The 19,890-nt window shown below is 54.4% G+C and overlaps 1 protein-coding gene across 1 annotated transcript; it reads left to right on the top strand.

Annotated features, from left to right (window-relative positions):
* Positions 1-194: 194 nt before the first annotated feature.
* LOC140913698 (uncharacterized) lies at positions 195-18,119 on the top strand. Its single transcript, XM_073350503.1, has 3 exons — positions 195-335; positions 8,895-9,857; positions 13,975-18,119. The coding sequence occupies exons 1-3, from the start codon at positions 302-304 to the stop codon at positions 14,667-14,669; spliced, it is 1,692 nt and encodes a 563-aa protein (XP_073206604.1). The 5' UTR covers positions 195-301; the 3' UTR covers positions 14,670-18,119.
* The last annotated feature ends 1,771 nt before the right edge of the window (positions 18,120-19,890 follow it).

Here is a 19,890-nt window from a genome sequence, read left to right as displayed (position 1 = left end):
CAGGGGAGGGTACAGCTCCCCGCCCCCATCATAACTATGCAAAAGAAGGTGGCGCTGAAATAATCTCCAGCACGCCCCGGCGTCAATGACCAGCCCTGCCCAGGGTGCATTGCAAAGGGGGACTCCATTTCCCAGAGCCCCGTGCAGGGGGGAGGGCACTCAACGTGGACAGGCTCCCAGCCCCAGCCCCTTCCCACCCCCTTAGCTCCTGCCCCAGCAGCAGCCGGCGGCTCCCTGGTGGTTCTCCCGGGCGGAGTGGGGGCTTCTGGGGGAGGCTCCGAGGCCGCTCTGCAGGGACGTCATGCAGGAGAATGACAAGACCTTGACCTCGCTGGGTGAGGAGCAGCTGCCCCCCCCCCGGGGCTCGGGGGGCTCGGAGGTGCCCCGGGGGGAGGCTTCGGTCCAGGACTCCTCCCCACCCCGTTAGATTCCTGAGGGAACCGCCCCTGGAACCTCATCACCCCATAGATAGAGGGGGTCACCCCCCCACGGGGCCAGCTGCCCCTTCCACATCCCCAAGTGCTGACTCTGCCTCTCCGTCCCCATCAGCAACAGCTGGAGACACCCCCCCGTCTCCAAGAGAACCCTAAATCCTCCGCAGTCTCCTGCCCTCCCTGAGCAGCAGCATCTCCCTGAACACTGCCCCCCTCCCACACACACCACTCAGGTTCCCTTTCCATCCACCCAGGGAGCGGAGGAAGTGTGTGCAGGTGGCAGGGTGAGAGGATGGGTGTGCATGGGGAGGGGGGGTGCACACACGTGTGCAAGTGGGGAAGGGCCGGGTGTGCATGTGCAGAGAAGGATGGGAGAGGTGCTGCTAGACCCCATCTCTGTGGCTGCGGGGAGTGTTATGGGGGTGCACTCACCACCCAAGCACCCTCTGGGGTCAGGACACGACAGGGATTCGTCCAGCTTCAGCACCCCCTTTTGTCGGCTGATCTGGCTTTGCTGTGGTTTTTTTCTGGGTGACTCAGCCTTCAAGACAGGTCACACTTCAAGTTCAGTGCCCTTCCGGGGTATCCAAGTCCAGCTGTAACTGGTCAAACCCCACGCTGGCCTCTTCACAGTCCCTTCACCCACCTCCCCCCTGGTCCCACTGCAAAATCATAAAAATGTAAGTCCATCTCCCTGTGCTAAGGTGGGACCAAGTAAACCTAGACCATCCCTGGCAGTGGTTTGTCCAGCCTGTTCTTAAAAACCTCCAATGATGGGGACTCCACAACCTCCAGCCCTGGAACATGTTGCCTCTGAACTATCCATAGAGTTAGAAAGTTTTCTTAGGTTTCAGAGTAGCAGCCGTGTTAGTCTGTATTCGCAAAAAGAAAAGGAGGACTTGTGGCACCTTAGAGACTAACCAATTTATTTGAGCATAAGCTTTCGTGAGCTACAGCTCACTTCATCGGATGCATAAAGTGGAAAGTCACTGTACTTTCCACTTTATGCATCCGATGAAGTGAGCTGTAGCTCACGAAAGCTTATGCTCAAATAAATTGGTTAGTCTCTAAGGTGCCACAAGTCCTCCTTTTCTTTTTGCAAAGTTTTCTTAATATCTAACCTAAAGCTCCCTTGCTGCAGATTAAGCCTGGTTGCTTCTTGTCCTGCCTTCAGTTGATCACTTGGCTTATTTTTAGATTGTTATCAGGTCCCCCCACCTCAGTCTTCTTTTCTCAAGACTGAACATGCCCTGGGTTTTTTAACCTTTCCTCAGAGGTCAGGTTTTCTGAACCTTTTATTGTTTATGTTGCTGTTCTCTGGACTCTCTTCAGCATCTTTCCTAAAATGTGGTGCCCAGACTGCGACACCGTTCTCCAGCTGGGGTGTCTCCCAGTGCTGAGTAGAGCGGGACAATTACCTCTTGTGTCTTACACACAACACTCCTGTTAATACAGCCCAAAGTCCTTCCAAATTAAACAGAACCTAGCAAAATCACAAGCTTCTTTCACAGAGTAGCAAATCCCAGGGCTTCTCCATAGAACTCAAAACGACAAACAAAATTAAACACTCCCAAAGCATTTCTCAGCCCTCTCCACGCTTGGGCCTCTCATTCCTCCAGGACTCCTTGTCAGTTCCCTGTTTCTCTTGTGGAACGCTGGCCACAGGACGGCATCCCTGGAGCCTGGCCCCTCATTCTAGGGCCCCACCACAGGAATGGAATGGAAGTGAACTGGCCTGGCCTGGCCTGGCATGGCATGGCATGGGTCGTCACCTCTGCTCTACATCAAGCCCCTCACTGTGTTCTCTTAAGCCTTTCTATTATGAGGCCCAGGTGTTCACCACACTAAGATCCAACCCCATTATTCCCGCAGCCTCAGGCTGGGATGCCATTAATTATGGCACAGGTGGAGCTGGGCCCATTTCCCCTTAAAGGGGCCAGTCACCCCCGATGGGGGAACAGGCACTCTAGGCTCCGTTGTTATGGTTACAGCAGAATTGGGGAGATGCGCACTGGAGGCCCCATCTCTATGGTTACAGCGGAATTGGAGAGATGCGCACTCGAGGCCCCATCTCTATGGTTAGAGCGGAATTGGGGAGATGCGCACTCGAGGCCCCATCTCTATGGTTACAGCGGAATTGGAGAGATGCGCACTCGAGGCCCCATCTCTATGGTTACAGCGGAATTGGAGAGATGCGCACTCGAGGCCCCATCTCTATGGTTACAGCAGAATTGGAGAGATGTGCACTCGAGGCCCCATCTCTATGGTTACAGCGGAATTGGAGAGATGCGCACTCTAGGCTCCATCTCTACGGTTTCAGCAGAGCTGGGGAGATGTGCATGCTTGGCCCTGCTCTATGGTTACATGCAGGCATGGGGAAATGCACATTCTAGGCCCCATCTCTTTGGATACAGGGGAGCCAGGGAAGTGCACACTCTAGATATAGTCTCTATGATTATGGTTGAGCCTGGAAGATGCACACTCTACGCTGGGTCTCTATGTTACTGGCAGGCCAGGGAGATTTGTGCTCTGAGTCTCATCGCTATTTACTGGGGGGTGGGGTTGGGAATATGAAGTCTAAGCCCTCACTCTTTGGTTACAGGTGGGCCAAAGAGACGTGCATTCTTCTAGGCCCATCTCTGTGGTTACAGGCGGGCTAGAGAGACGTGTTCTCTATGGTTACAGCATAGGTGGGGAGCAAGATTGGGAGCCAAAGGGAGTGCACTCAGGGAAACCTCAAGAGGAGACTAGAGAGAATGGGGAGAATCCCTTTTTAAACTTATTATTATTATTGAGGGGATATTATATTCATAGTCTTGTTTGCATAATTATATGGAAATTAGGGGATTGGCTCATTTGCATAAACCCTCCAGATTTCTGAGCCTGCAGCCACGACATCACAGTGAGGGGGCAGCTGGAGAGTGGGAGGGTGGTATAAATGTTGCTTCTGGGCAGAGTAGATACTTTCCACTGATGCCCAGGCCTATAACAACACCGATGATTCACTGGGCATAGCCAGGATCTGCCCTGCCAGGGGTTTCACTTCCTGCCCATCAGGTTTTCTGCTCAGTGACAAACCCCTTTGCTGCCCCTTCTCTGCCCAGCAGGGAACAAGTCCCAGCTGGATTCTCTCTCTCTCCCAGCAGGTTCCAGGACCAAGAAGTGGAATCCCCATCAAGATGAGCCTGCGGGCGCAGACCTGCAAGGGATGCCCCAGAGCCCTGAGCAGGGAGACAATGGTTATAGCCAGGGAAGGAGAGGACGGCAGCAGGGAGACACAGAGGGAGAACCCACTGATGAAGAATGTTCTGAGAAGCTCCTTGGCTTGCAAAGAACCTGCACAGCAGAGAGACCCTATAAATGCCCCGAATGCGGGAAAAGCTTCACCCAGAGCTCTATGCTCATCCGCCATGAGAGATCCCACACGGGAGAAAAACCCTACACATGCTCTGTCTGTGGGAAGAGTTTTAGTCAGAGGTCCAATCACATGCAGCATCAGAGGATCCACACAGGGGAGCGACCCTATAAATGCACTGACTGTGGGAAGAGTTTCTCTCTGAGCTCCCGCCTGCTCCAGCATCAAATGGTGCATACTGGAGAGCGGCCTTACAAATGCCCTGACTGTGGGAAGAGCTTCAACCAGAAGTCGAACCTGAAGCAGCACCAGCGAATCCACACAGGGGAGCGACCCTATAGACGCCCTGACCATGGAGAAAGCCACTCTCTGAGCCCACCCCAGGAGATCCATAAAGTAGAGAGACCCTATAAGTGTCCCCAGTGTGGAAAATGCTTCCGTGTGAGCTCACACCTTATTAGACACCAAGTCACCCACACAGGAGAGCGACCCTATAAATGCTCCGACTGCGGGAGAAGCTTCTCGCTGAGCTCTCACCTCATCCGGCACCGGATAGTCCACACAGAGGATAAACCCTACGTCTGCACTGAGTGTGGGAAGAAGTTTAGCCTAAGCTCCAGGCTCGACAGGCACCTGAGAACCCACACAGGAGAGAGACCTTATAAATGCCCCAACTGTGGGAGTGGTTTCGTCGACAGCTCCGCTCTTATTAAGCACCAGAGGATTCACACTGGGGAGCGACCCTATACCTGCCCTGAATGTGGGAAGAGCTTTGGTCGGAGCTCGTACCTTATCACCCACCAAAGAACCCATACGGGAGAGAGACCCTATAAATGCCCCGACTGCGGGAAAAGCTTTGTTGGCAGCTCTGATCTTAATAAACACCAGCGCACCCACACGGGGGAGCGCCCCTATAACTGCCCTGAATGTGGGAAGAGCTTCAGCCGGAGCTCAAACCTTATTGCCCATCAGAGAATCCACACCCGTTCCTTCACTCCTACTCAGGGATGTGGTTAAGGGGATTTTGAATGTTGGCATTAAACATTTTGGGAGGGTTATTTATTTGATCACTTGGCTCCCATGTAGCCTCTTATTTCCAACCCTGCTAGTGCCTTGTTCATCCTGTATTACACCCTGTGTTTAATACAGCTAAATGTAAATGTATACATCTGGGAACAAAGAGTGTTGGCCAGACTTACAGGATGGGGGACTGTCCTGGGAAGCAGGGACTCTGGAAAAGATTTGGAAGTTATGGTGGATAATCAGCTGAACACGAGCTCTCCCTGCAATGCTGTAGCCAAAAGATCTAAAGCAATCCTGGGATGCATAAACAGGGGACTCTCAAGTGGGAGTAGAGAAGTTATTTTACCTTTGTATTTGGCACTTTTGCAACCACTGCTGGAATATTGTGTCCAGTTCTGGTACCTACAATTCAAGAAGAATGTTGATAAATTGGAGAGAGGTCAGAAAATAGCCACAAGAATGATTAAAGGATTAGAAAGCATGCCTTATGGTGGCAGACTCAAGGAGCTCAATCTATTTCGCTGAACAAAGAGAAGATTATGAGATGACTTGATCACAGTCTATAAGTAACTCCACAGGAAAAAAATGTTTAATAATGAACTCCTCAGTCTAGCAGAGAAAGATCTAACACAATCCAGTGGCTGGAAGTTGAAGTCAGACAAATTCAGACTGGAAATAAGGCATAATTTTTTAATGGTCAGAGTAATTAACCATTGGAGAACTGACCAAGGGCTGTAGTGGATCTCCATCTCTGACAATTTTTAAATCAAGATGGGATTTTTTTTGAAAGCTCTGCTCTAGGAATTATTTTGGGGAAGATCTATGGACTATGAGATACAGGAGGTCAGACTAGATGACCACAATGGCTTTAGAATCTGTGAATCTACATAAAGCCTTGTCAGGAATAGATTTTTAGTTGGTAAATGTCAATTTCACCGTGCACACACAAACCAGTGACAAAATATTTCCAGTGATAATCAAAATTTACAGATAGGCAAAGTAAGAAAAATGCTGCTTTAGAACTTCTTGGAGTCAAAATCCAGTGACTGGAAATAAACTTATTACAAATCCACTAATGAATGAATAGTAAAATAGGTAGGATTTGATGATGTCAGGATATTGACTTTGTATATTTTGACATGTGAAGTTGACAATTTGGTTTTAATGGTTTATAAAACTAGAATTTTTTGAATCTCAACATCTGCTATCATTAAATAATTATCTGACCCTCCCGACTTAATTTCCGGCGACTGTGAAAATTTAAAGAGATTAAAAAAAAATAAACTTTGGTATTAACTGTTGAAATTATTTCTAAAAATTCTGCCAAACCTAGTTTTATTATATATATTGTGACAGGATCAGGCCAGATGGCTACAGCAGAGTGATCAAAGGTAGATATATTAGCCCCAGATTAAGCAGGTGCCTTTACCCTGAGTAAAATAATGGGCTGTTGCAGAACAATCAGGAAGTTGCTGGAACCAATTAAGGCAGGCTAATTAGGACACCTGGAACCAATTAAGAAGCTACCAGAATCAATTAGGACAGGCAGGCTAATCAGGGCACCTGGTTTTAAAAAGGACCTTCCTTCAGTTAGTGAGGCACATGCAAGGAGCTGGGAGCAAGAGGCGTGCAAGAAGCTGAGAGTGAGAAGGTGTACTGCTGGAGGATGGAGGAGTACAAGCGTTATCAGACATCAGAAGGAAGGTCCTGTGGTGAGGATAAAGAAGGAGCTGGGAGGAGGCCATGGGGAAGTAGCCCAGGTAGTTGTAGCTGTCATGCAGTTGTTACAGGAGACACTGTAGACAGCTGCAATCCACAGGGCCCTGGGCTGGAACCCAGAGTAGAGGGTGGACCTGGGTTCCCCCTCATCCCTCTCAACTCCCTATTTGATACAAGAGGAGGTGACATGGACTGTGGGTCCCACCAGAGGGGAAGGTCCCTGGCCTATCCCCCAACCCACTAGGTGGGTGAGCAGAGGCTGCTGGGATTGATCTCCTCCCTTTCCCCATGCTGGCCAGTGATGAGGTAATATGAATGAATAGCGGGTTTGAGGCACTAGCAAAAGTGGCCAATCTGAGGGCTGCCGTGAATCTCTGAGGCGATCAAATCCGCCAATAAGTGCAGGACCCACCAAGGCAGAGGAGGAACTTTGTCACAATATATACATATAAGCTCTTTGGGACAGGGCCTGTCTCTTCAATATGTACAATGCCTAGCACATTGGGATCCCACACTTGATTGGTCCCTCTGGGTATAACCAGGCTGGAAACATTAAAATAACAAAAATGTCCATGTTTTGATTTATGAAATGTTTTTGCAGCCTTTCTTTGAGAAGCTCTAACACCTCTCTCATTTGTAGCAGGGTTCTGAAATTAAGCAGAGGGAAAGCCCTTGGGCTGGAGAAGTGCCTTTTCTTTGTCCTGGAAGGTCTGCTCCAGTTTGGCTGAGATATCAGTTGTTACCAGTCACCAATTCTTTTCTCTCACTTGGGTTCCTCCAGAAAGTGGCGAGAGGCTGCGGGAATAACACCCGAACTCAACCATTGTAGAGCCAGGCCTGTCCTGGAGCAGCACACACGACTGGAAATGTGTGGGACCTGCTGGCATGGGAGGAAATGGGGGACACACAGAGCTCCTGGCCTGAGGGAGAAGGAGGGGGGGGTCTCTGAAATAGAGGGGTTGGGATGGTGGCACACAGGGAACTTGAATGGCAAGAAAGCGTGAGCCCCTGGTGTGTGCACTGAGTAGGGCCTGCTGGAGAAAGAGACGTGTGCAATCTTTTGGTGGAGAAGGCACTAGCATTGGACTAGGTATTCCTGGACCTTGAGGGAGTCATTCCCTTCTCTGAGCCTCTTTCCCTCTCCCACCTTGGGTCTGCCTTGGGCAGGCCTGGCTCGGGGCTGGGACTGCTGCCCTAAAGTTCTTCCTCTGGGATCTGTTGCCTTTCAAGTCCACTGAACGCCCCCTGAGGGTTTTGTGGCACAGAAGATCCTAAGCTCCTGTCTCCACCTCGCTCCTCGCTCGGGTCCCCTCTCCCTCCCCCCCTCTCTGGGCTCACCAGCCCCTGGCTCTCCAGCCTCGCTCCAGAGGCCCGTCCGTCCTGCCTGCCCATCCTTCTCCTGCCCCAGCCCTGCCCCAGCCCTGCCCCCGGGCCTCCCTGCGCCTGCCAGGCCACGGGGAGATTCGTAGCTCTTCAAGCCGCAAAGCACCGCTGGGATCCTCGTGTCTGACCTCCCCTGGAACACGGCTCCGAGACCTGCCCGGAATGAATTCCCGCTTCAGCCGGAGCGGGTCTCTCGGCAACGGGGACCGCCCTGAACAAAGGGGCCCGCTCCCCGCCCCTTCATGAATATTCAACAGGGGGCGGAACCCTCCAGCCCCCCCCCCAACCAGCCCCCCCGGGGCACGGCCAAGGGAGACTCCATTTCCCAGAGACCTCGGCCAAGTGGGCCGCGCCGAAAGCCGCCCCCGCCCCCGCCCTGTCCGAAAGTCGCTCCCGCCGCAGCCCGAGTGCTGGGGACGCTGGCCCCCGGGGCAGGTGCGGCGCGGGGTGCCCGCCCCGGTGGCTCCCGGCGGGGCTGGAGGAGGCTCCCGCGGGGCGGGGGGCTCCCGGCGGACGGGCAGAGGCAGCGCTGCGGGACGCGCCGCAGGAGAATTACCAGGATCTCCCGGGCTCCGAGGGCGGGGAGACCCCGAGAGGCGCCCACCCAGGTGAGGGGTGAGCGACGCCGGCTCGGAGACCGTCCGGGCGGGAAGGGACCAGCTGGGACCTCAGCAAAGCCGCCGGGAGCCCCCAGTTCTGCCTCCTCCCAGTATCGTCCCCAGCAGGTCCCTGTCCTCACGGCAGGTGTCACTCCCGGATCCCCCCGGCAGGAGCCCTCCCCTCCCCCAGCCTTTCCCTGGGGGCTCAGCTGGGCTGCTGGGGCAGCCCCGGCCCCCCTCTCCCCTCAGGGAAGGGTTTGGGGGATTCGCGTCCTGCCCATCAGGTTTTCCGCTCAGCGACAAACCCCTTTGCTGCCCCCCCCCCTTCACCCCGGCGCAGGGACCGAGCCCCACCTGGATTCTCTCTCTCTCTCCCAGCAGGTGCCGGGATGGCGAGTGGGAACTTTGAGGAGATCCCCCAGCGGGAAGGGACTGTGGGAGCGGAGCTGCCCAGGACGTCCCAGAGCCCCAAGCCGGAGGATACTGATGAGGCTCTCCATTGCCATTCTGCCCCCCCGGCAGGGAAACTGAGTCAATCCAGAGCTGGTGTCGAAGCTGAATATGACATGGTGTCTCGGGGGACCCAGGCCAGGGAGAGAGCGAATACGTGCCCCGAGTGTGGGAAAAGCTTCCCTTGGAGCTCCCGGCTCCTCCGACACCAGAGATCCCACACCGGGGAGCGCCCCTACCAGTGCCCTGACTGTGGGAAGGGCTTCGTCGAGAGCTCAGGCCTGATCCAGCACCAGCGGACTCACACCGGGGAGCGCCCTTTCAGCTGCGGTGTGTGCGGGAAGAGTTTTGGCCTGAGCTCCCACCTGATCCGCCACCAGCACATCCACACGGGGGAGCGCCCCTACCAGTGCCCCGACTGCGGGAGGGGCTTCCTGCGGCGCTCCCAGCTCACCCTGCACTGCCGGACCCACACGGGAGAGAGACCCTATAAATGCCCTGAGTGCGGGAAGGGCTTCAGCGAGATCCGCAACCTGAACCGGCACCAGCGCACCCACACGGGGGAGCGGCCCTACAAATGCCCTGAGTGCGGGAAGGGCTTTGCTCAGAGCTGCCACCTCCTGCAGCACCAGCGCACCCACACGGGGGAGCGGCCCTACAGGTGCCCCTGCGGGAGGGGTTTTGTCCGCAGCTCCCAGCTGATCCGGCACCAGTCGGTTCACACAGGGGAGAAACCATACAAATGTCCCATCTGCAGAAAATGCTTCACTCAGGCATCCACGCTGGCCAGCCACCTGCGGATCCACACTGGGGAGAGACCCTTCAAATGCCCCCAGTGTGGGAAGAGCTTTGTTCGGAGCTCGCACCTCATTACGCACCGGAGAACCCATATAGCATAGAATGCCATGCATGCCTCCCCCTACACGTCCCAGCCCTGGGGTGTGTATTAGCCAAGGTTCATCCCTTATAGCGCCCCATAAAACCCATACATGTGTCTCCCTTCGTACGTGCTCCCTCCGGTGCAGGGGTACAGCTAAGGTGAGCTAAACAGTTTTAGGGACCTCACTTATTTCAAATAACCCCTTGGATTTAATCCCTTGATTTCTAGCCAAACTCCTAGTGCCTTTTTGATGCACGAAGTGGGGGGGGGGGGTGTTCAGAGATAACCATGGGGTTCAGATGCCCCCTTTATTAATTTTAATGGGGATTGGATCGCCCTATCCCTTAGGCAGAAAAGGTGGCAATAAGACATACATTTTTAACAGAGTAATTAACCACTGGAACAATTTACCATGGGTCATGGTGGATTCTCCATCCCTGGCAATTTTTAAATCAGGAGTGGAGGCTTTCCTACGAGCTCTGCTCTAGGCATTATTTGGAGGGAGTTCTCTGGCCTGTCCTATACAGGAGGTCAGACTAGATCAGTGGGTTTCAAGCTGTTTGTTGTGACCCAGTACTGGGTCGCGGAATGTCAGACGCTGGGTCGTGACGGCTCTAATCAGCACCGCCGACCGTGCTGTTAATAGTCCCATCGGCAGTGCTGCCCGGCTAAGGCAGGCTAGATCCTATCTGCTCCGACACCGCACTGTGCCCCGGAAATGGCCAGCAGCAGGTCCAGCTCCTAGGTCGGGGGGCCACAGGGCTCCGTGCGCTGCCCCGAGCACCAGGTCCGTGCTCCCCAGCCAATGGGAGCGGGGGGCGGTACCTGTGGCTGAGAGCCGTGCAGAGCTTCTTGCGTGCCTCCACCTAGGAGCCAGATCTGCTGCTGGCCGCTTCCAGGGCACGGCGCTGTGCCGGGACCGGCAGGAAGTCTGCCTTAGCACCCCTGCTGCACCGCTAACCAGGAGCCATCCGAGGTAAGCCCATGCCCCAATCCCCTGCCCTAGCCTGAGCCCCCCACCCCAAACCTGGATCTTCCTCCTGCACCCCAAACCTCTCATCCCTGGCACCACCCCATAGCCGGCACCCCCAGCCCAGAGCCCTGCCCCCATCCTGCACCCTAACCCCCTGCCCCAGCCCAGAGCCCCCGACTACACCCTGAACCCCTCATTCCTGGCCCACCCCACAGCCCTCACCCCTGCACCTCAACCCCCAGCCCTGAGCCCCTCCCACACCCAAACCCCTCATCCCCAGCTCCGGTGGGTCACGGGCATCAACAATGTTTTTCAACTGGGTGGCCAGAAAAAAAGTTTAAAAACCACTGGACTAGATGATCACAAGGGTCCCTTCTGACCTTGGGATCTATGAATCTAGGCACCTTTCGATGTCTGATCCCCACACATTGTAATGTGGAGCGCGTTTCCAAAGCCCTGGGGCTCCAGGGAGAATTTCACCTCTGTATCCGCTGAACAGACTGTAAAGTCTTTGAGGTAGGGACTTCCTCCACGGTCAGTACTCCTTGACCAACAAGGGACACTGATCACAACCTCTGTGTTCTACCAGGCTGCATGTAATAAAGACAACCTTCACAGGTGACAGTTTGGAAGTCAGTGTTGTCGTTATGGAGGTATTGAAAGGAAGGGTTGTGTTGGGGGTGAGTGTGGTTATTGGGGAGGCCTTAGAGGTTTGGATAATGAATTGGGGCTGGGTTTAGTTCCATTCTCCGGACCCTGGCTTCTGGAGTTGCAAGTTTTTATCAGAAACCCCGTTTTCATTAAAAACAAAATCTCTAACCCTCAAGGTTGCAAAGAAAAGTTTCAAAATGTCTCTTGGCTGGGAGCTGAACTCATCGCTCTGAGAGGTGGGAACTTTCCCGAATGGAACGAATGCTGCCTGAGTCTGCAGAGAGCCTGAGCCTATTGCTCAGAGAGGTGTGAACTGCCCTGATTGTAATCAGTGCAGCAATGCTGCCTGAGTCTGCAGAGAGCCTGAGCCGAACACTCTCTGAAGGGGTGGGGGAAGTACCCTATGCATCTTAGCTCTGAAACCTGTTACTCTGGTGACAGGACAGGACACTGAGGCAGAGAGGAAAGCCCCAAGGCCCCAGACACAGATTTTGCTGCTGGGTTGGATTGGAGCTGAGTTCCCAGCCAGCCTGTGATGGGGTTGCCACACTGGGCAACAAGGGTTAAGGGATTATTTTGGGCTCAGCCAGCTCTGCCCTGCCCCACCTGCAGCAAATGCTCCATCTGCTGGAGGAATTAAGAGACAGGGAATTCGCTCCTTTGGGTTGCAGAGCGAGAGGTGAGAAGACCTGCAGAGTGCAGGGTGGGAAGCCTGAAGGCTGTGATAGCTGCCCAGAAAGGAGGACCCACCCAGAGAGGGACGTATCCTTTGGACATTGGTAACCCCCTCTTATTTAATGTGGTTTAGCTTTTCCCACCAGGAGCGGAAGCGGGAAGATACTGCTGAGGCTCTCCATTGCCCCTGGCCTGAGGGAGAAGGAGGGAGTCCCTGAAATAGAGGGGTTGGGAGGGTGGCACACAGGGAACTTGAATGGAAGGAAAGCGTGAGCCCCTGGTGTGTGCACTGAGTAGGGCCTGCTGGAGAAAGAGACGTGTGCAATCTTTTGGTGGAGAAGGCACTAGCATTGGACTAGGTATTCCTGGACCTTGAGGGAGTCATTCCCTTCTCTGAGCCTCTTTCCCTCTCCCACCTTGGGTCTGCCTTGGGCAGGCCTGGCTCGGGGCTGGGACTGCTGCCCTAAAGTTCTTCCTCTGGGATCTGTTGCCTTTCAAGTCCACTGAACGCCCCCTGAGGGTTTTGTGGCACAGAAGATCCTAAGCTCCTGTCTCCACCTCGCTCCTCGCTCCGGTCCCCTCTCCCTCCCCCCCTCTCTGGGCTCACCAGCCCCTGGCTCTCCAGCCTCGCTCCAGAGGCCCGTCCGTCCTGCCTGCCCATCCTTCTCCTGCCCCAGCCCTGCCCCCGGGCCTCCCTGCGCCTGCCAGGCCACGGGGAGATTCGTAGCTCTTCAAGCCGCAAAGCACCGCTGGGATCCTCGTGTCTGACCTCCCCTGGAACACGGCTCCGAGACCTGCCCGGAATGAATTCCCGCTTCAGCCGGAGCGGGTCTCTCGGCAACGGGGACCGCCCTGAACAAAGGGGCCCGCTCCCCGCCCCTTCATGAATATTCAACAGGGGGCGGAACCCTCCAGCCCCCCCCCCCCAACCAGCCCCCCCGGGGCACGGCCAAGGGAGACTCCATTTCCCAGAGACCTCGGCCAAGTGGGCCGCGCCGAAAGCCGCCCCCGCCCCCGCCCTGTCCGAAAGTCGCTCCCGCCGCAGCCCGAGTGCTGGGGACGCTGGCCCCCGGGGCAGGTGCGGCGCGGGGTGCCCGCCCCGGTGGCTCCCGGCGGGGCTGGAGGAGGCTCCCGCGGGGCGGGGGGCTCCCGGCGGACGGGCAGAGGCAGCGCTGCGGGACGCGCCGCAGGAGAATTACCAGGATCTCCCGGGCTCCGAGGGCGGGGAGACCCCGAGAGGCGCCCACCCAGGTGAGGGGTGAGCGACGCCGGCTCGGAGACCGTCCGGGCGGGAAGGGACCAGCTGGGACCCCAGCAAAGCCGCCGGGAGCCCCCAGTTCTGCCTCCTCCCAGTATCGTCCCCAGCAGGTCCCTGTCCTCACGGCAGGTGTCACTCCCGGATCCCCCCGGCAGGAGCCCTCCCCTCCCCCAGCCTTTCCCTGGGGGCTCAGCTGGGCTGCTGGGGCAGCCCCGGCCCCCCTCTCCCCTCAGGGAAGGGTTTGGGGGATTCGCGTCCTGCCCATCAGGTTTTCCGCTCAGCGACAAACCCCTTTGCTGCCCCCCCCCTTCACCCCGGCGCAGGGACCGAGCCCCACCTGGATTCTCTCTCTCTCTCCCAGCAGGTGCCGGGATGGCGAGTGGGAACTTTGAGGAGATCCCCCAGCGGGAAGGGACTGTGGGAGCGGAGCTGCCCAGGACGTCCCAGAGCCCCAAGCCGGAGGATACTGATGAGGCTCTCCATTGCCATTCTGCCCCCCCGGCAGGGAAACTGAGTCAATCCAGAGCTGGTGTCGAAGCTGAATATGACATGGTGTCTCGGGGGACCCAGGCCAGGGAGAGAGCGAATACGTGCCCCGAGTGTGGGAAAAGCTTCCCTTGGAGCTCCCGGCTCCTCCGACACCAGAGATCCCACACCGGGGAGCGCCCCTACCAGTGCCCTGACTGTGGGAAGGGCTTCGTCGAGAGCTCAGGCCTGATCCAGCACCAGCGGACTCACACCGGGGAGCGCCCTTTCAGCTGCGGTGTGTGCGGGAAGAGTTTTGGCCTGAGCTCCCACCTGATCTGCCACCAGCAAACCCACACGGGGGAGCGCCCCTACCAGTGCCCCGACTGCGGGAGGGGCTTCCTGCGGCGCTCCCAGCTCACCCTGCACTGCCGGACCCACACGGGAGAGAGACCCTATAAATGCCCTGAGTGCGGGAAGGGCTTCAGCGAGATCCGCAACCTGAACCGGCACCAGCGCACCCACACGGGGGAGCGGCCCTACAAATGCCCTGAGTGCGGGAAGGGCTTTGCTCAGAGCTGCCACCTCCTGCAGCACCAGCGCACCCACACGGGGGAGCGGCCCTACAGGTGCCCCTGCGGGAGGGGTTTTGTCCGCAGCTCCCAGCTGATCCGGCACCAGTCGGTTCACACAGGGGAGAAACCATACAAATGTCCCATCTGCAGAAAATGCTTCACTCAGGCATCCACGCTGGCCAGCCACCTGCGGATCCACACTGGGGAGAGACCCTTCAAATGCCTCTAGTGCTCGCACCTTATTACGCACCGGAGAACCCACCTAGCATAGAATGCCACGCATGCCTCCCCCTACACGTCCCAGCCCTGGGGTGTGTATTAGCCAAGGTTCATCCCTTATAGCGCCCCATAAAACCCATACATGTGTCTCCCTTCGTACGTGCTCCCTCCGGTGCAGGGGTACAGCTAAGGCAAGCTAAACAGTTTTAGGGACCTCACTTATTTCAAATAACCCCTTGGATTTAATCCCTTGATTTCTAGCCAAACTCCTAGTGCCTTTTTGATGCACGGGGGCGAGCGGGAGTGTTCAGAGATAACCATGGGGTTCAGATGCCCCCTTTATTAATTTTAATGGGGATTGGATCGCCCTATCCCTTAGGCAGAAAAGGTGGCAATGAGGCATACATTTTTAACAGAGTAATTAACCAGTGGAACAATTTACCATGGGTCATGGTGGATTCTCCATCCCTGGCAATTTTTAAATCAGGAGTGGAGGCTTTCCTACAAGCTCTGCTCTAGGAATTATTTGGAGGGAGTTCTCTGGCCTGTGCTATACAGGAGGTCAGACTAGATCAGTGGTTTTCAAGCTGTCTGTTGTGACCCAGTACTGGGTCGCGGAATGTCAGACGCTGGGTCGTGACGGCTCTAATCAGCACCGCCGACCGTGCTGTTAATAGTCCCATCGGCAGTGCTGCCCGGCTAAGGCAGGCTAGATCCTATCTGCTCCGACACCGCACTGTGCCCCGGAAATGGCCAGCAGCAGGTCCAGCTCCTAGGTCGGGGGGCCATGGGGCTCCGTGTGCTGCCCCGAGCACCAGCTCCGCACTCCCATTGGCTGGTTCCCAGCCAATGGGAGCGGGGGGTGGTGCCTGCGGGTGACAGCCACGCAGAGCTTCTTGCGTGCCTCCACCTAGGAGCCAGATCTGCTGCTGGCCGCTTCCAGGGCACGGCGCTGTGCCAGGACAGGCAGGAAGTCTGCCTTGGCACCCCCGCTCCGCTGCTAACCAGGATGTCTGACCCCCACACATTGTAATGTGGAGCGCATTTCCAAAGCCCTGGGGCTCCAGGGAGAATCTCAGCTCTGTATCCGTTGAACAGACTGTAAAGTCTTTGAGGCAGGGACTTCCTCCACGGTCAGTACTCCTTGACCAACAAGGGACACTGATCACAACCTCTGTGTTCTACCAGGCTGCATGTAATAAAGACAACCTTCACAGGTGACAGTTTGGAAGTCAGTGTTGTCGTTATGGAGGTATTGAAAGGAAGGGTTGTGTTGGGGGTGAGTGTGGTTATTGGGGAGGCCTTAGAGGTTTGGATAATGAATTGGGGCTGGGTTTAGTTCCATTCTCAGGGCCCTGGCTTCTGGAGTTGCAAGTTTTTATTAGAATCCCCGTTTTCATTTAAAACAAAACCTCTAACGTTCAAGGTTGCAAAGAAAAGTTTCAAAATGTCTGTTGGCTGGGAGCTGAACTCATCGCTCTGAGAGGTGGGAACTTTCCCGAATGGAACGAATGCTGCCTGAGTCTGCAGAGAGCCTGAGCCTATTGCTCAGAGAGGTGTGAACTGCCCTGATTGTAATCAGTGCAGCAATGCTGCCTGAGTCTGCAGAGAGCCTGAGCCGAACACTCTCTGAAGGGGTGGGGGAAGTACCCTATGCATCTTAGCTCTGAAACCTGTTACTCTGGTGACAGGACAGGACACGGAGGCAGAGAGGAAAGCCCCAAGGCCCCAGACACAGATTTTGCTGCTGGGTTGGATTGGAGCTGAGTTCCCAGCCAGCCTGTGATGGGGTTGCCGCACTATGCAACAAGAGGTTAAGGGATTATTTTGGGCTCAGCCAGCTCTGCCCTGCCCCACCTGCAGCAAATGCTCCATCTGCTGGAGGAATTAAGAGACGGGGAATTCGCTCCTTTGGGTTGTAGAGCGAGAGGTGAGAAGACCTGCAGAGTGCAGTGGGAAGCCTGAAGGCTGTGATAGCTGCCCAGAAAGGAGGACCCACCCAGAGAGGGACGTATCCTTTGGACATTGGTAACCGCCTCTTATTTATTGTGAACTAAACTGACCCAGAGGGATGAGGGGAGGAAGAGGCCCAGGGAGGACAACTTTGGTTGCCAGCCTACTGGTAGCCCAAAGGGCCCTGGGTCAGAGCCTGGTAGACTGGGAGGACCTGGGCGCCCCTTCCCTCAAGCCCATGGCAGTCAGGGGTTGTGACTCTGACCACTAAGCCATGCTCCCCAACCAGATCTTGAGTGAGGACGATTACACAGCCCCATGGAAGGCAGGGAACAGTGGTGTGGGGAGACCGTGGAAGGGAAGGGGCCATAGCAGAGGGAGGGGAATGGGAAGTGTGCTGTTAGGATATAGATATTCAGGCCTGTCTGTAAAGGTCTGTACTCTAAGAATTTAGGTGTATTCTTATCACTTGGCTAGTTCTAGAGGTATAAAAGAAAGAATCAAAATCACTGTGTGCCGGTGTAAGGGCCTTCTCTTACTGTGACAGTCTGAGGCCCTGTTCTTAAGCTAAGGCCTTTGGCTAAGCAACAGAGGCAGCCATAAGCTGGGAAGCAACTGATCACATCCTCCCATTGCAAACTAGCACCATTGAAAGAAGGTGCTATTGGTCTGTTAGGAATACAATCCTGTCCTGATAATGCTTATCACCTCCAGAGAAAGGGAAGTGCCTAGAAGATGTAAAAGGAAACATAGGTTGATAGCATCCTGTCTGGCAAGAACTCACTTATCAATAGCTGGGATGTGAAATCCTCACTTCTGTATTGTTCTGTCATTATAGTTCCCACTTTGCTATTGTTTGTCTGTATAATCTCTGTCTGGTTCTGGGATTGTTCCTGTCTGCTGTATAATGAATTTTGCTGGGTGTAAACTAATTAAGGTGGTGGGACATAATTGGTTACATAATCACGTTACAATATGTTAGGATTGGTGAGTTAAATTTCAGGAAAATGATTGGTTAAGGTATAGCTAAGCAGAACTGAAGTTCTACTATATAGCCTGAAGTCAATCAGGGAGTGAGTGGGTGGGTGTGAGGAGGGGAAATGGGAACAGGGAATGGGGAAATTGGAATCATGTTTGGCTAAGGGTAGGAATGGGAACAGGGACACAAGTGTAAGGCTCTGTGGTGTCAGAGCTGGGAAGGAGGATACTAAGGAAGGAAATTGGAATCATGCTTGCTGGAAGTTCACCCCAATAAACATTGAATTGTTTGCACCTTTGGCCTTCGGGTATTGTTGGTCTCTTGTCATGCGAGAAGGACCAGGGAAGTAAGTGGGTGAAGGAATAAGCCCCCTAACATCTTGGTGCTGGTGACTCGGATGCATTGCATTGGATAGGTGAGTGGCAGCCTGTAAGTCCCCCTCCCCAACAGTCTGCGCAGCTGCTTGGAGGGGGTATCACGAACTCTCGTGATAGTAGTTGCCAGTTCTGTCAAGCCAGGGTAAAGGATTTTTTTGGATAAATGGATAAGGAAGAACCAGGGCCCATACCACGTGCAGGGGTCAACCTGGGATGAGATTAACAAGGAAATGGAGGAAGCATTAGGGGACCCAGAGGGATGGGGGGTGGCTGAGGAGCCCACCCTCCTTGGTATACGGTAGTGGAAGAAGGTCCCTGCCCATGGGGACTGAATGCCTTCCGGGGAAAGGAGGCTCTTCAGTCAACTTGTGAGAGGTTTGAAGTAAGGGCAGCATTATGGGAAGCTGCCAGGAATCTTTCAAGTTTGGTGCTGCTTCAGCAAGGGCTGCTGAAGGGTTGTAAATTAGTTAGGGATGGTTAAAGATGATTTGGCACAGCAGGGCTTAAAGTCAAAAGCAGAGTTAACAGACAATCTTTAGAGACTGGAGCTGGGACTTGCTCCTGGGGGAGTGGAGAGAAAGAAGGGGGGGGGGAGTGGCAGGGTTTGCAGGAGCAGGTAACAACCCCCACTCTTCTCCCAGAGCCAGAATGAGAACCTGAGGATAAGGGTTCCCAACTGTTTCAACCCAGGGAGCATACTCTTGGATCAAAGCTAACTATGTCCTTTTCTTCTTTTCCTCAGTTTACTTAATTTGCTGCTGGTAGCCTATACTTTAAACTGACCTGGCAGGCTTAATTGGTTTCTTTCCACCTCTCCCCCTGCCTTTCCACACTTTTTTGTTTTTCTGAAGTTTTAATGAAGGGTACTTCGGATACTTATGTGAGATGTCAAGAAGGAAGTTTTTGTTTAATGATAAAACCCAGTTCTATAAATGTAACTGTATGTGCAACTCTGTGCAGTCACATTGGATGGAAGCTTGGTAATTAAATTATCCAAGGGGGTCAGGTAGAGTGGCTACTACCACCACTAGGCTTCTGTCCCCAGAAACCTTTACAGTTATTCTGAGGGAAAATGGGCCCTTTTCCCACAGAAATAGTCTATAAGGGAGATGGCTTCAGAAGGCTGACGTTGGGGGGCAGATGTGTATGGGAATGCAAAATGCTCAACTAGGAGGCCAGCACCTGTGTAATAGCTACCGTGGTACCTGGAAATGGAATGGCAGCTCAGGTGGTTCCCACGAGCCATATGGAATAATGAGAAGGGGAGGAGCTCACTGGGAATCAATGGAGGTGTGTAAAATAGTGTAAATCAACAGAAGATGTTTAGATGTGCCCCTCTCCTGTGACTGTGGAGGAGCAGGATCAATGGTCTATGCAAGGGGTGGACAATTGGGTGTACTGTGTATAATTTGTTTTGCTGGGAATGTACATATTACTGGGGGCACAATTACACCAGCCCATAACCAAACTACACCCATCTATACGCTGCTATCTGGACTTTGGTGCACAAATGGATCTGTGAATCTTATTGCTGTGAATAATCAAACCAGGGCATACTGCCTGATTCCATAACAAGTGGTCAGGCTGGTTTGGACAATATCACATTTCTCTGTGAACGTTCAATGGACTTATGATATGGACAAAAGCAAGCAAAACCTGCAGGGGCAGCTTGTTGCAACTGCCAGCAATTGGATACATAAGATCGTGACCCTGTCAAAGGAGGAGAGGCAGTGTTTTCAGGGTGTCTCGGATGTTGGACCATATTGCAGTGGTCAGGACTCGGTGTTGCTGTGGATTTTGTATTGTTAACTGTACTTGTGTTACATTGCATATGGAGATAACCTATAAGTAATAAGCCCTCCAAACCCCGCAGTGTACTAGACAACCCGGACACAACCTTCTCTGGCCCACTATAATGGGAA

Source organism: Lepidochelys kempii, chromosome 6 (genome assembly GCF_965140265.1).
Source record: "Lepidochelys kempii isolate rLepKem1 chromosome 6, rLepKem1.hap2, whole genome shotgun sequence".
NCBI classification, from domain to species: Eukaryota; Metazoa; Chordata; order Testudines; family Cheloniidae; genus Lepidochelys; species Lepidochelys kempii.
Note: the sequence above shows the minus strand (reverse complement) of the source record. Positions and strands in the feature narration are given on the sequence as shown.